The 15060-nt window shown below is 34.0% G+C and overlaps 1 protein-coding gene across 1 annotated transcript; it reads left to right on the top strand.

The window, feature by feature from the left end:
- Positions 1–45: 45 nt before the first annotated feature.
- Positions 46–13547, top strand: CEP44 (centrosomal protein 44). Its single transcript, XM_048941985.1, has 11 exons — positions 46–160; positions 1620–1760; positions 2354–2501; positions 3062–3208; positions 4054–4161; positions 5579–5743; positions 6117–6326; positions 9416–9485; positions 11109–11236; positions 11497–11534; positions 12334–13547. Exons 2-11 carry the CDS (start codon positions 1672–1674, stop codon positions 12389–12391), a joined length of 1161 nt encoding a protein of 386 aa, XP_048797942.1. The 5' UTR covers positions 46–160; positions 1620–1671; the 3' UTR covers positions 12392–13547.
- The last annotated feature ends 1513 nt before the right edge of the window (positions 13548–15060 follow it).

Consider the following 15060-nt stretch of genomic DNA (forward strand, 5'->3'; position numbering starts at 1 on the left):
CCGCGCCTCCTGCCAGGCGGGTTTGACGTTCGCTGTTGTTGCTGGAAGTGGCGTCACCGGGGAGGGACGCGCTGGAAGCGGAAGCGGCCGTTGTGCCGCGCGGCGGCAGATTTGGGTGTTTGGAGCAGGCGAGCGGCTCCGGCCGCGGAAAGCGTCGGGGGTGAGTGCCGGCCCCTCTGTAGGGCTTTCCTAGCCCAGAGCAGGTGGACGCTTCTGGCCAACTTGGTGTCATCTGCAAACTTACTGAGGGTGCACTCAGTGCCCTCATCCCAGTCACCGATAAGGGTATTAGGTGGGACAGGCCCCGATACAGTCCCTGGGGAACGCCACTCCAGACTGAATGCCAGCTGGATTTAATCCCATTCACCAACACTCTCTGGGCCCAAACCTCCAGCCAGGCCTTAACACAGCAAAATCTACAGTTTACAATTGTGGCAGTTGATCAGAAGCAGATCTCAAGGATGTGAGAAATGCCCTGAAGAAACTTTATTTCCATAACTCTGAATATTGTGTCTAACACGTTTTTGTTGGTGCTCTTGTTTGTTTGGTTTTTTTTTTTTTTTTTTTTTCACCCTTTCTCTCAAGTGTTTCAAAGTTGCTGAGCTGGGCAGTTTGCTAATAGACTTTCTCAGAGTCTAGCTAGGATGTAGGCTGTTTGTTGTGAGTTGTAATTTGGGGGCTGGGCTGTTATCGAGTCTATGCTTTTAAAGTTCTGTGTTGGAGAAGACCTGGCATCATTTGCTTACAAACACGTGCTTGCAAGATACACTAAACAGTGATCATAGAGTGTCTGTGAATATGATGTATTTTTGAAGGAGTATCAGCTTTATGCTTTTCTTTTTACTTAGTTCTCCAATTACTTTTTTTTTTTTTTTTTTTTTTTTTTTTTAAACTTGGTCTTCTCCTCCACTTGGGAATTTATTAATCAATTTGACCAGAAAATAACACTAAAAGTAAAAGCTTCCTGTGCTTCTTTATGCCTCTGACAAAGCTGATTTGGATGTTGATGATAAAATGCATTATTGATTTTTTTTCCGTTGCCTTTTCTTCTTTTTTTCTTTCTTGCAGGACAGCTCTGCAAAGAAAGGGGCACCATTTTGTAGTTTACATTATGTCACTAAATGAGTCTCCTGTGAACGATCAATTAAAAAGCAGATTTTTGACTTGTGTGTTACGATGCAGAGGTTAAAACTGGACCTTTTGGCTATAGTGCCAATAAACCTAGACCTACCTTAAAGTACATAGGCTGCCTAGTTTGTTGCACCACTTCTGCTTGAACAATTTTAACTGGATTTAGTGGATTGTTTAATGGAGAAGCATTGTCTCCTTTGAAATATCAAACAAGCTTATTCAATCCTTTCTGTTTGGTTTAGCAGCCTTAAATTCTTTATTTGCATTCACATCCCTATCTTTAAAGGTCTTTGATAGTTGATGGGATTAGGCATTTCTACTCAGTCCTTATATGGATGGTATGAGGGAAATAACTGGTATTAATTAGTATTGAGCCCTAACTCTTTGCTGTTTTGTTAAGTCAGAAATAGTCGCCTCTAGAAAAGAGAAATTTCAGTGACAATGATATATATTGTAATTTTAATGTGCCTTTTTTTTTTTTTTAACAGACAGTATTATAATATAACTACCTCGTAATCTGAAAGAGCAGTGTTTGGAAGAATGACAACGGGAGACCTAAAAGGAAGTTTAAGAAAAATAGAACAAGGACTTCGCATGTTAAATTATCCAAGAGATGTGGATTATACAGTGTAAGAAAAAGTGTTAATAAATTTATGCTAATACAGGGTGACAGCAAGATACTGGCTTTGCATCGAGTGATGAGTAAGCAGAGAGGGTATGACTGTGTGAAGTTAGGATTTGATACACATGGAATGGAAAGTGAAATAATGCAGTTTTGCTAGTCTGAGCAGTTTTTCCCCCCCCTTGTTTAATCTCTCTTTGTTTCTTTTTGTGAGTGCTGACAACGCTTTCTTCAGGAATTTTCATCTTGTAAAGATGGTAGAACAAGATGTTTAACAGTGAGCTTTTGGGCTTCAGACCTGACCGTGTTGGGATCATGTGGGGGGGTCACAAAAAGCATTGTTTCAGGCATTTTACAGATGACAGTAAAGACTGCTGAATGAGATATGCATGGAAAGGTGCTTGCAATCAAGGGAACCAGAGAAAAAACTTGAAAATGAAGGGGTAACAACATAATTCAGGTATAAGATGCTTGCTATATCAAGGATATGTAATTTGAGTGTAACATGTATGCTATATTAACGTTTCAAGTTAAATGTTTGCAATTGTGCAAAGTCTTTTATTCCCTTTTGCTATGTTAAGTACTTTTGTTTCTCAATAGGTTAGCGAAGGGTGATCCAGCTGCATTTTTACCCATAATTAGCTATTCCTTTACATCGTTCTCAACTTACATCGCAGAACTTCTGGTGAAATGTGATGTGGAACTTACAGCAAAGAGTGACTTGCGCTTTATTGAAGCTATTTATAAGGTATCTGTCTTCATGTTCTTTAAAAAAGAGGCGCAATTTTGTGTATGACCTCATAAAAATGCCTAATGAGAGTGAGCATTTTTGGCTGTGAATAAGAACTGTAATTTGGTTAACATTTAGCATCGGTAGTAACTAAGGATGTGCAAAGTATTTGGCTTCCTTGTTTTCAGGAAAATCTAAAGGAATTTCAATTTTTAGAACAGTCACAGAGTGAGTAATGTATTTGCATTACGTATTAGGAGTGAGGAGTACTGAAATATTTGTTGAACGAGTTATGCAGTCAGAAGTAGACACAGAGAAATCATAACCAGCAGAAGAAAAAAGTCAAAGTAACTTTCCATAATTATGACGGAAAAACAACTAATAAATTAATTTGGCATGATATTTTAAAATAATTTTATGTTTAACAGTTTATAAATCAGAATCAAATCAAGTGCTTTGAGCTGAATAAGTGCAGAATAAAAGAAAGACTGCAGAAGAATAAGAACCTGAGTGTGTTATTTCTACAGTAGGTTTTTAAAAATGATTTTCAAAGCAAACTTTTTTTTTTTTTTTTTCAGCTTCTCCGAGATCAATTTCACTATAAACCAATCCTAACAAAAGAGCAGTTTCTTCAGTTTGGTTTTGCAGAAAGAAAAATGCAGATTGTTTGTGACATTATCAACTGCGTGGTGAAAAAACATAAGGAATTAAGTAACCTGAATAAGGTACTGATCAAATAGTAACTTCATTGTGAGAATGCTATTTTTGATGTAGTTTTGGTCCTTGAGGTAGAAGGTGAAGATCAGATTATTTTTGTCAAAATAGGGGGAAAATTAGTATAAATTTTCTTTCAGAGATTCTTGAATGCTGTTGAGTATATATGTGACATGAGCTGCCAGTGTGCTGTCATATAAACAGAATAAAATTACTGAAACAAAGATCAGTTAAATACTTGCTATCTTTATGGGTAAGTGGACTTTTCTGGTTCTTAACGCAGTGAGTGGTTATGTAACTCAGACATTACAGGTAGATATAAAAACAAAATCCTCTGCAATATTTAAGTTCTGGTAACATTTAATTTAAATATGATAAATAATACAAAGTTATATTTGTGTTTTGTTAGTATACATCTTAAGTCTGATTATTTTTATTAATCACATTTGGTGGTACTTTAATAAAAGATTGTCTTCATATTATATTTCAGTTGAGTCTAAAAAATCTTGAGAACTTCTCTTTGCTTTATTTCTAATTGTACATCTGAAAGTGACATTTTCATCCTCTTTGACATTCAACCTTGCAAGTTCAGTATTTGTGATCAATTTTCATACAACGTTGTGTAGGTGTTAAGAATGTGTGTGGTATTCACTTTGAGATCTATTTTCTCTGTTAATTTGGGATATTATTTAAATACATATTTATACATACATACTGCATTTCAGAGATCTAAATGCCTTTGCGTGTGTGTTATGCAATTTTCTTGCTTGCCAACAGTGGTTAGACGTAGTGTCTTCCTTTCCCTCCCAGAAAAATGTATTAGAATGAGGTTTGTTTCCTCCTCTTTATTCTGAAGGTTAAATCCCAAGCAAGAAAGAAATTCAGACCTTCAAAACGTGAAATATGGTCAAACTGTGGTGATGTTCTTGTTGATCTCAGTGGCAGCACTCTGAATTCCAAACAGGTATGAAATAAAAGTTAGTCTCACTTGTAGCAAATCAGGCTCTTCCTGGAATATGTGCTTTTGTGTAGGTTTTAACATTTGATCATGCTTGATATGTTTTTCAAAATGCGGTTGATGGAAATAATGGCTACTACAGAAACTATTACTTCTTTTTTACTGAGTAGTTGATTGAGTCTTGGTGGTAACGATCTAGTACTGTTATCTGTTGAGTTATACAAAAGAAAAATGAGAGGCAGTAATTAAAATGAAGATATAATTGGAAAAATATTATATTTTTTGAGACGGAATTGTATCTGACCTGACATTATGCTGTTTTGAAAGCTACATTTAAAATACTTATTGGTTTTTTGCTGGAATCTGTTCAGCAAAGATTTCTTAATGTATCATTCCTTTTGGCTTCAGTTTCTGAGCATAATATTTGAGCTGATACATTATGTTTATCTTGTGCTGTGGAGGAAACAGTATTCCCCATTTTTCCTGGTTAAAGTAAAATCCTGCAAAACTTTCTTTAGGACTGAGCTCAATAAAGGTTCATGATTTCTATTTAGAATGACAATACTGCCCTTAGCAGTGAGGAAAACTTCACAAAGAAAGCACTTGCAATCACTGTTCATCAACCATGAACTGCCAGATTAGTGGAATTAAATGGGAATGTATGTGAGTGTATTAAGAATTCTCTTGATGAGAAGAATTTCAGTGTCACTTTAAAACACGTAATGTCTTAACACTTGCAGGTTACTACTACACAAAACTACTAATTGTGGGTTCTTAATCATTAGATAACATATTTTGCTTTGTGAGATGTAGCGATGATAAGACTTGCTCCATCTGCAAAGAAGGGCATAAATTGTCTTTTGTTCTCTCTGAGGGAAATATTCAAAGAAGGGGGAAACGTTGATAACATGCAGTACTTTAGAAATAGTGAAGGAAAATAGATTTCCAAATTTCCCCATTAAGCTCTTTTTATTTCTGAAAGGTTGAGTGGTAACTTCGTTGTTGGATCGATCCATGTGTATGTTATCACATAGGAAACTAGAGAGTTCTAATCCACAATTTCAAATTTCACAACCCTAGACAATGTTCTTGTTTGTTTGTTTTTTTTTTTAACATCAGGAAAGGCCATTGATGGTTTCAGCACTGTGTATAGATGGGAACCAGTATACTCAGTAAACATAGTAATTTGTGTGCATATTTGTTTTACAGTTCTTCCATGTCTATATGGCTTACTTTTTAAATTAAACTGCTTTTTGTGGGTTTCTGTGTTTTGCAGCCAGTTGTGGTAAAACTTTTTTATTTTAGTTTAACAGTTAAATGCTAGAATGATAGATATTTTGTGTCAGTTATCTGCCTGATGCATGTGAATATTCTTGTACTGAGAAACATCACGTGTTTTTATTTATTTGTTTTTATTTTTAAGCATGCTCAAAAGGTGCCTCTTGTAGAACGACACTCAGGAGATGAAGTTAGGGATGACCTTCCTCTTGCACCTATTAATCCAACACCCCTTAATCCACCATCTCTTCCAGAAGAGGGAGGTAATGAAGAAGAGTTGTACTTAGATGATGATGTTGTGGAAGAACAAGTAAGAATATTTAAGTTTTCCACATGCATTCCGAACTTTTTTTTTTTTTTTTCCACAGGACCTTTCTTAAGGGAAGAGATTTTAAAATAATAGTTGGATTCTCTTTAAATGTAACTAGTAGATATATATATTCAGTGGTTAAAAGTGTCGAATTGCGTTGACCTTTCAAGTGCCAGGTCTACTAACAGTTTCTGTAAAAGCTTGGTTCAATGAATAATTAGTTTATAGTAATTCTGAAATATAATTCTCTAATGTAACATAATGTAATGTAGCATAAACTTAAATTGAGGAAAACTGCATTTAATTTTGTTGATCAAAGGATGAATTATATCTATGCCAGAATTAGAAAATGTGTTTTTATCCATGTTTTCAGGTCGTAGAGGACAATTCTCAAATGGAGTTCCTAAGGAGTCAACTTGCTGATTGCCAGGAAAAGCTTAATAAGCTGGACTGGATGGAAGATAAATTACGTGTTTTGGAAGAGAAACTGAAAGGGAAGGTGATTATAGATGAGAAGGACTGGAATAATTTGTTGAGCAGAGTTTTGCTTCTTGAAACAGAACTGTTGCTGCAGTCCAAAAAGGTATCACACACATCAATTTTATTTCTATAGTAAAAGCAGATATCAGAATAATATTTCTAGTGTTTCAGTATAGTGGGTTTTTTTGTTTTTTTGGTTTTTTTTTTGTTTTTTGTTTAGAACAATTTTTTTAGTGTTTCCCAGTTATTACTAGGTGACAGGACAGTTGCCAAACACAGTGCACTCAGCTTGCTTCTGTTTTTCCTACGTCTTGATGTATGTCTTTCACTATTCTTAATGGGAGGGTCTGAATGCCAGTGTTGTTTGAGGATTTTTTTTTTCAACGTAATTGCTATGTTCTGTTGCTTCCTGATATTCTGTAGCAAACTTCTCCTTTGGAAACTTTCCAGCAGGTGTAGCTCAGTATATTTTTCGAAAGTAATGACTGTGTGATTTTATATGACAGTGAGCTCGTTGAGATAACTTCCACAGACTTAAAATTGTGCTGTCTTTGAAAGCTTACCATATGTGAAGTGGAGAATTTCCTTGTGATGGGGGCACATTTAAGGCTCCTTTGCCCACGCAATTTTGGATTTCTCATTCTGGGCTGCAAATGTTGTTTCAGTAGTCTGGAGTGGTACTTTTGCCACTGATACAGCCAAACTTCCTTTTTAGTTGTCCAGACTGATCTTTAATCAGATGCTTTTGTTCCCTTTGTGAGATATAATGAAGTCTTAATCTTTCAGTAATTATATATGTGGCATGTACAATGGAAAATAGAGGATTAATGGAGAAGTTGATTCTTACTTTAATCATGCACTTACTTTATGATTATCTTCTAAATATCTAGTCTAATTGATGGCTCTTCTCATTTTTGCTTTCTCTTTCCTGCCTTGCCTGTGGTATTCATTGTATTTTTGAAAGTGCGACGGTATTACAATTGTGATGTGGCTGTATTTCAAGTATTATCAATTATTTATCAATTATTAAAAGCTTATCAAGTATTTATTTTCATGCTGTTCAAAAATCTTTGCTAAGTAAACGCTATTTTATTTCACATATGACTGCATGTTTGTATTCTAAAATAGAGTAAATCATAACATCAGTTTTGTGATCATATGCTTAATTTCAAAATGTGTTTGCACATGTATCCAAAGGGTGCTGTCAGATTCTTTCAGAAGTTGAAAAACCTATTGAAAGGTGTGAGGTTTTTGTTTTTTCTTCCCTGTAGTTGTAAGAATGTTGAATTGTGTCATAACCTGGAGCTTAGAACGTTTTTCTTGCCTGAAAATTTGAAGATATCACTAGTACTCATATAGAATAGTTTTTTAAAATTGCTTTTCTTGAAAGTTTGCTAGTTATGCTGAGCTTAGAAATGGGCAAATTTTCAGACTGACCATGGGATTCTTTGAGCTACATCCTTCAAAAGTAATAATGATTGACATAAATCTTTTTTTTTTTTAATAGTCTCAGGTCAGGAATGGCTTAAAGGATTTACCATTTGAAATCAATTTCTTGTGCATAAGTGTTGTAATTTAATTATCAGCAGACGTATGTTCAAGTGAGTCAGCCAATATTATTTTTTTTCTCCTCTGGTCAGTTTCAAGGGCCCTTCAGCTACACTGCCAAACAGATTTGAGTCTTTTTCAAATGTATTGTCAAGAGGTGATTACTACATGTGTGGTGCAGAATGGCTTATAATTCAAATGAAGCTTTTTTTAAAAAAAAATTCCATCTATGTTTGGTTTATTATTACTTTGGTAACATTTATTGAAGTAGTTCAGAGGTCTGGAATAGTATGGAATATTCACTGTGAATATACTTGACGCTGGTGTCATTCAAAAATTTACTGGAAATGAGTTTATTTCTGCAGTACCTGTTACTGTTAGTAGTTGTCACAGAAAGAAGTTTGAATTTAGTTTGTGCCTGGCATTGTTAGCACTTCTTTCAAAGCAAAAGAAGCTGGGTTTTAAAAAGAGTCTTTAAAAGTAATTTTTTTTTTTATTTTATTATTATTATTATTATTTTTGCAATAGACTTCTGAAAACTGCAAGGAAATAATTGTTTGGGCCAGAGAATTGCTGCTGGTTTGTTTTTTTTCCATCCGAGTTGCTCTTCATAGATACAGAAGCAACTTAGACTTACTCCTTTCTTCAGGATTTTTCAGGGAATGTCTGGCGTCTAGCCAGCATAGCAGGAGCACTGGTTTGCAGTGCTGCCACAAAGTAGCAGGAGTGCGTTTAGCTCAAGGAAAATCTGAGAGACTACCAAGACTACCAAATCCCTCTCAATGAGACAAGTTGGGCAATAGCACTCAGTGCAGTTATCTTCCCCCCTTTCCCCCCCCCGCCCCACCTCCTTTCTCTTAGAGAAACACTCACAAATGCAGTCTTTCTTAGCTTTTTCACTCACAGCACCTACTATTTCTCCCTTATCTACTTACTTGGATATAATCCCCTCTTAAGTGATACAGTTACATATTCCAGTATATGAATTACTGTACTTTACTGAAGGGTAAGATTTCAAACGTAATAACAGTTTGTTGGTTAATAAAGGCTGGATATTGCTCAAGGCTTTTTTTTTTTTTTTAAACTTTGAGGTCAGGAAATTGCATACATTTCTTAGTGGAACATCAGTTTTGTTTTCTTGTTTATGAACAGCCTTTTTGAAGCTAGGTTGAATGAAACTGAGAACTTTTCTAGAAACATCCCTCTCATTTAGGAGTCTGGAAAACTAGCCTTAGCTAGGCTTGACCTCTAAGCATTTAAGTGGAATTAATTTCAGTTCATCTGTAGGCTAATTCTTAAGACTAAAATGCTACATTTCTGAATAATATCTGAGTTTGGAAGGTACACTTTATTAAGGTTAATTGCAGCCCAAAACAAGATGTAATTGTCAGCACAGGTCAAGAATATTATGGCTGTTCATTCTGCTCATACCAAAGTTTCAGAAACTGTATTTGGACCTGCTTTTGACACAAAATCTTAATAAAGCCTCCATGGAATGCATAGTCCTGTGAAAACATGTGTGCAATGCTGACATAACTGGATTGTTGTAGAACAAGTATTCATGTTTAGTACTTAAGTATTCATTTGTTCAGTTAGAAGATGTTTTTTTATATATGACTAAAATGCAGTAAACTTGTATTTCAGAGAGACTTATCTGCAGAGTTCAACAGTGTAAGTCAAGATGATACTTCCAGTATAATTCCAGTCTCTCCTGGTGAGTGTTAATGACTTCTTTAATTAAAGTCATATGCTAAGTGCTTCTTGCTGACTTGATTAAAACAGTCTTCTTAAGTGGACAATCTATTGCAGTTCTAATTTAAATACATGCTTTAGATAAGAAATGAACCTAATAGCAATTTCATATTAGTAAATACAGACACTAAATAAATTACAGAAATATATATTTTTTAAGCTTTAATGGATATACATAGCATGATAATTAATTTACAAATCACACTTGACCAAAAGTCTCAGATGCTAACTTAATTAAGGTGCACAACATACATTTGTGGCCACAGTTTACTGTATTTAAAATACTGGCACATTTACATTGCTTACTTTTATAATGGGACTTGGGGAAAATTGAGGCAAAAACAAGTTCATAATTTGTGCTGAACATTCTCTGTAGTTTTTCCCTCTTGAAACAGCAGCTATCCAACTAGCCTTTTTGCTGAGCTTTCTTATTTTGAAGAGGTCAACAAAATCTTTCTTCAGTTTCCAGATGAAGTTTGGTAATATACCAGACATAAATGAAACAGCCTTAAGAGGGAAAGAAAAAATTTCCCAGCTGCCTTAGTAACTTTTTTTTTTTCCCCTCAATGGTAGCTGCTTATCCCTTATGTTTCATCACTTATTAATATGACTTGTCTGGATGATGGCAGCTATTATTCCTACCACTATTAGTAAGGAGGACATTGTCATTTATCAGACCTTTTGATCCTGTGTTGCAATGTTGCATAGGAATTAGACAGGAAGTGAAGAACCTACTTCTTTTATCTGAGTAATCCAGATTCCACATAAGTTAGGAAGGCCATTTCTTGATTATGTCAAAGGTTTATTTTTATTTTAAAGTCTTAGAAATTGGATCTTTATACAGACCTTAAAAAGCTTGCCATGTTTACTTTCCTTTGTATGTTCAATAATACTTTACTGACATTTGAGGACTTCATACTCAGGAGATAGGATGATGGTCTTTTATAGAGAATTTTCATGTTTTCTTTCTTCTAGAATTCTTTTGAATTCATTATTCTGGTTTGTGTGATCCAAGTCACTGTAAACTTAATGATTATGCAGCCAGGTTTATTTGTATGTTTAAGGCTATACAGTACTGAAAATGTTGGTGTTTCGTGGGTTTCTTTTGTATTTTTTGTTGTTTCACTCTTCAAGAATCACTGCTGTTCTGGAGGAACACTTTTAAATTTAAACTGATTAGAAATAATGTATTTGAATTACAAAATAGCTTAGCTGAACATGTTCCAAAGGCGTAATCTGAAGATGCTTATATTATTTAAAATAAGGTCACAACACTTTTTTTATGTTATAGTTTTATGTTTATAGTTTTACTAGACTATTTCTTTTCCTTGAAAAAATTGTAAAAGATATAAATGATCTTTTTTGGATTTGTCTTGTTTGTGTAATACCTAATATATTTCATTTTTCTTGTCTTAAGGAATGAGAAAACTATTTCAGATCTTCATAAATAGTTTGTTTTTTTTCCTTTCTAAACAATGCATTGTCTTTTGTTTTTACATATGGTAAATCAAGTTATTTGATAGCTGTCCTTGTAATGAAAGAGGAAAAAGGCAAAGATCGCATAAAAATGAGCCTTTCTCTGTAGATGCAGAAAAGAAGGAGGAGATGGCGGAGTGTCCTCGTCAGTCATCTGGATACAGTTCATCATTATCCACAGTCTCATCTCCCAAAGCCATGATAATCAGTTCTCATTATCTGACAGAGATTTCAAAGGTAATTAAAACTGGCAAATGGTTCATTGATTTCCTTTCTGATATTAAGAGAACAAGTAAGCATTAATATCAGTTGTATATGCTACTGGTGGAAAAACAAGGAAATTATGCAAAGCTGTTCTAGATCTGTCTCTTAAAAAATCCTTTTGCTATGTAAACTGTGCTTAAAGTTGCATTCTCTACGAATTTTTCAGATTGAAAGTCCATCTGAAGAATGTGAGCTTTGAAGAGTTCACTAAACTTGTTGCTTTTAAATTGCAGGAGACAACAAGACAAAGAATGGAAAGGATAAGTAAAATGTAAGTAATGGGAAAGGGCAGCAGGAATTCATTTCCCAGGAGAGGATTGTACTGGGCTAAGACTTATAGAGAATGTACATGTGTTCCAAACCTCAAAGGTCTCTGCATCAGGTGTGGCATTTCCTTATGACTCCACTGGATAATAAATCCACCTACAGTTCTGTATTTGTGGGATGAGTCATTGTTTTGATTTCTAAAAAGCAACAGAAGCATTCTTAATAGTATCAGCTAAAGATCAAAGGGTGTTTAGAATTCAGTTGACAAGGAATAGCAATGTTATTTATCTTCTGATAGGAGTTCCCCTTAGGATGAGCAACTTTTCTTCCTGAAAAGTATCTAATAAGTTTTAGCTCTGCTGTTTTATTATTTAAGAAAAATTAAAAAAAAAAAACCAATTTCAGCCTAAGCATTACATTAAGGTGTGTTTAATGATATTACTGAGAATTATAAGTAATTTTTTTTGTAAGAAATACTTACATTACAATTGATTATTGCTAAGGAAACAGCAATGCATTTAATTCCTATTCTATGAATGCCTGTCCTGAGTAAATTGCTGCCTTCTTTTGTGATTTAATCTTCTCTACTTATGTGTGGGTTACTTCTTTCTGTGTGTACTTGAGGCTTTTTGATATTTGATAGACATTTTGTGTGCAAACCAATTGCAGAGGAAGAGGGGCATGAGAGATACGTAGTTTATTGCTGGATATTAGTATTGTGGATCCATTTGAAGGTAAATAATTATTTGCCTTTTTGTGTATTTTAGTAAGTATTTGTGACTCTGTAAACAATTTATTTTCAGCATTGAAGAAACCTCAGAATTGTTGAAAACCTCAAGTAACACCTCTGAAAAGGCCTGAAAGAGCGGCTCTTCAGGCCTGTTCCCTGTAGATGTATGGATATAAAAAGTAATATGTATGTTTGTACAACATTAAATTTTCAATATATCAAATTTGTAATGTTCACTGTTTTTTATATTCTTTGAGTAAATATCTTTGAATGCATCTGTGTATTTATGATCTTTTTTTTAAAATTTACCTCACTGACTTTAACTTTGTAAAACTGTTGAAATAGCTTCTCCCTCTTTCGTTTTGTAGAACAAAATCATCACAGCAGTGCATTTTTGTGTTGACATTTGTTAGCAGTGTGCTAAGTAGTGTGTTTTTTAAAGCATGGGCTCGAGGACTATGGTTTACATCCTGTTGGAAACACTCCAGCTGGTACTTACATATTGTACCCAAGAGGCTTTATTACGTACTATCTTGCTATTTGTGCTGTTGAATAAGTTTTAATGAAAGCACACTTTTAAATACATACCTTTTTTAATATAAATTTTTGTATGCACCTAGAGAGCACCAATGCATTATGGCTTCCATTAACACAAACATAGTGTGAGTCAGTTTGATCTTAAACATTAAAATGTGTGAGTAAGTCCACAGACTACAAGAGATGTGTTGAGTGTTTTAGTACTCTTACCCAACACGTTTTAAGACTAGCAGCACAGATGGAGACCATCCAGTATACAAAGATGCACAAGACTTTTATGGTTTGAAGCTGCATTAAAATTTCTCTTTAGCAATGTAAGATGCAAGACTTTCATAAACATATAATCAAACAAAAATATGTTGAGTGTGACAAGATTTATTTCCCTTTGTAAATTAGTGGCCTATCATATCAGTATTTCTTTGTGCTATAATGCCCTCTTTACATAAAAGATTTTGGGAGTTTGATTCATAAAATCAGTGTTTTGTTTTGTTGTTTTTTTTTTATAACAGTTTGCAAATGAAGGAGAAAACCCAGCTGTTCCATGTTATGCTGTAGAAAGTAATTTGTATTTTAACAGTAATGATTTTTTTTTTCTGTAATCATACAGAATTTCAATTTATTTTACATACAAACAAGTACATAGCTTGATCAAACGTGCTGTATAAACTTAATCAAGGATTTTTGGAATTTTTCATTAGAACTTTCCATTTTCAATATATTTGTTTCCAGAAAATAAAAGAACTTAGAGAGTACAAAGGCATGAACTTGTTCTTTTTGCTTAAAAATAGATCTTGGAAATTACTTCATTAGTTTTACAATAATGTATATACTTTTTTTCTAGATATATGAAAACAACTTCCAAAATAGGACTGCAGCACCATCTTGTGGAAATCTTTATACAAAATAATAACCAAAGTAGGAAGAAATAAAGAGCATTCTATACAGTTAAAACCATTGCTTTAAACTAGCAATGATAAAATATTTTGAATTACCAACTCCTTTTTAACGCTGCTTCTTTGCATTGGCTTGGAAGGGGGAGGGCAATTTAGTTAAAATAATTATTAATATTTAATCTTCATGGCGGGAACCTGGAGAGCAATGAATCTGTTTATGTTGGTATTGTGCTCAGTAGGGGAAATGCTGGTAAAAAAAAAAAAAAAAAAATGATAAAAATGGTTCAAGTTGCAGGTATGAATCCTTTAACACGTGTGAGTGATGCGATGTTAGGAAGAGGTGTTTTTAGTCTGCAATTTAATATCATCTATATTCACTAATGCAAAATCGAGAATTCAGAGTAGTTCAACTATTTCCTATTCTAGTGTTTTTGTCTATATGATGTGATGCAACCTTTTGCTTCACCTGTTTCTAGGACAAAGCAAGGTCTCACTTCATTCAAAGTAAAGCCAAGTGTGTTACAATTAGGGCAGTGCAGCTGATTTTCTAAAGATATTTTCTGCTTTTTTTTTTTTTTTAATGAAACTTGTTTTTTGAAGATTGTACCATATTCTGAGAAAGAAATATTTGCAATGCTTTCTAATTATCTACATGTTTGAATGATACTTTAAAAAAAAATCCATTTGTATCACTGCAAACAACTAGAATGGCTCATACTTGACCAAAGTACTGCAGTGATAAGACTCGCATTTCAAGGAAGAAAATAGCAAAATTTTTTGAAAATTACTACAATGCAACTTTAAGCATTGTTACAACAGTTTAGAAATAGACATTGTGTGTATTATCAGATGCAGTAGTCGGATCTTGCTGACAGGAAGTGTTGGGATCATTCCAAAACACAAATTAAATTCATCCAGACAGTATTGTTTACTATATTTTCCATCATGCCTAACTCTTTCTAATGACTTGGAAAAAATTCCTGTTGTTCAAGAGATATTATTCAAGATAAATGTTCTATGATTATAGCTCATCACTTGAAGCACTATTATTGTGTAAGCTTACAGAATTTAGATATTTAAAAATGTAGATTATTAATTTTAGATCCAAGAATTGTTTTGAGAATATCTCCTTAAACTTCAGTAGAGTAATTCCACCATGTAATGCACGTGTAGATTCAGTTATATGTGGGATAATAAAGTGTGATATCATTTTAAGTAAAAGACTGAAATTCAGATTTGGTTCTACCTAGGAAAGGCTGAGTTCAGTTAAATACCAATATTTAAGTGTAACAATACAGAATGTGTGTTTTCTTGAAATGAATTCCATTAAGGTGAAAATCTCAGAATCTGCAGAACGAGACTGTGGGGAA

This window comes from Lagopus muta, chromosome 4 (genome assembly GCF_023343835.1).
Source record: "Lagopus muta isolate bLagMut1 chromosome 4, bLagMut1 primary, whole genome shotgun sequence".
NCBI classification, from domain to species: Eukaryota; Metazoa; Chordata; class Aves; order Galliformes; family Phasianidae; genus Lagopus; species Lagopus muta.

Coding starts and splice junctions, on each gene's coding strand:
- CEP44 (XM_048941985.1), top strand. CDS start 1,672: ATGACAACGGGAGACCTAAAAGGAAGTTTAAGAAAAATAGAACAAGGA. Junction 5,744..6,116: donor ATGATGTTGTGGAAGAACAA/GTAAGAATATTT, acceptor CCATGTTTTCAG/GTCGTAGAGGACAATTCTCA. Junction 11,237..11,496: donor ATCTGACAGAGATTTCAAAG/GTAATTAAAACT, acceptor TTTAAATTGCAG/GAGACAACAAGACAAAGAAT.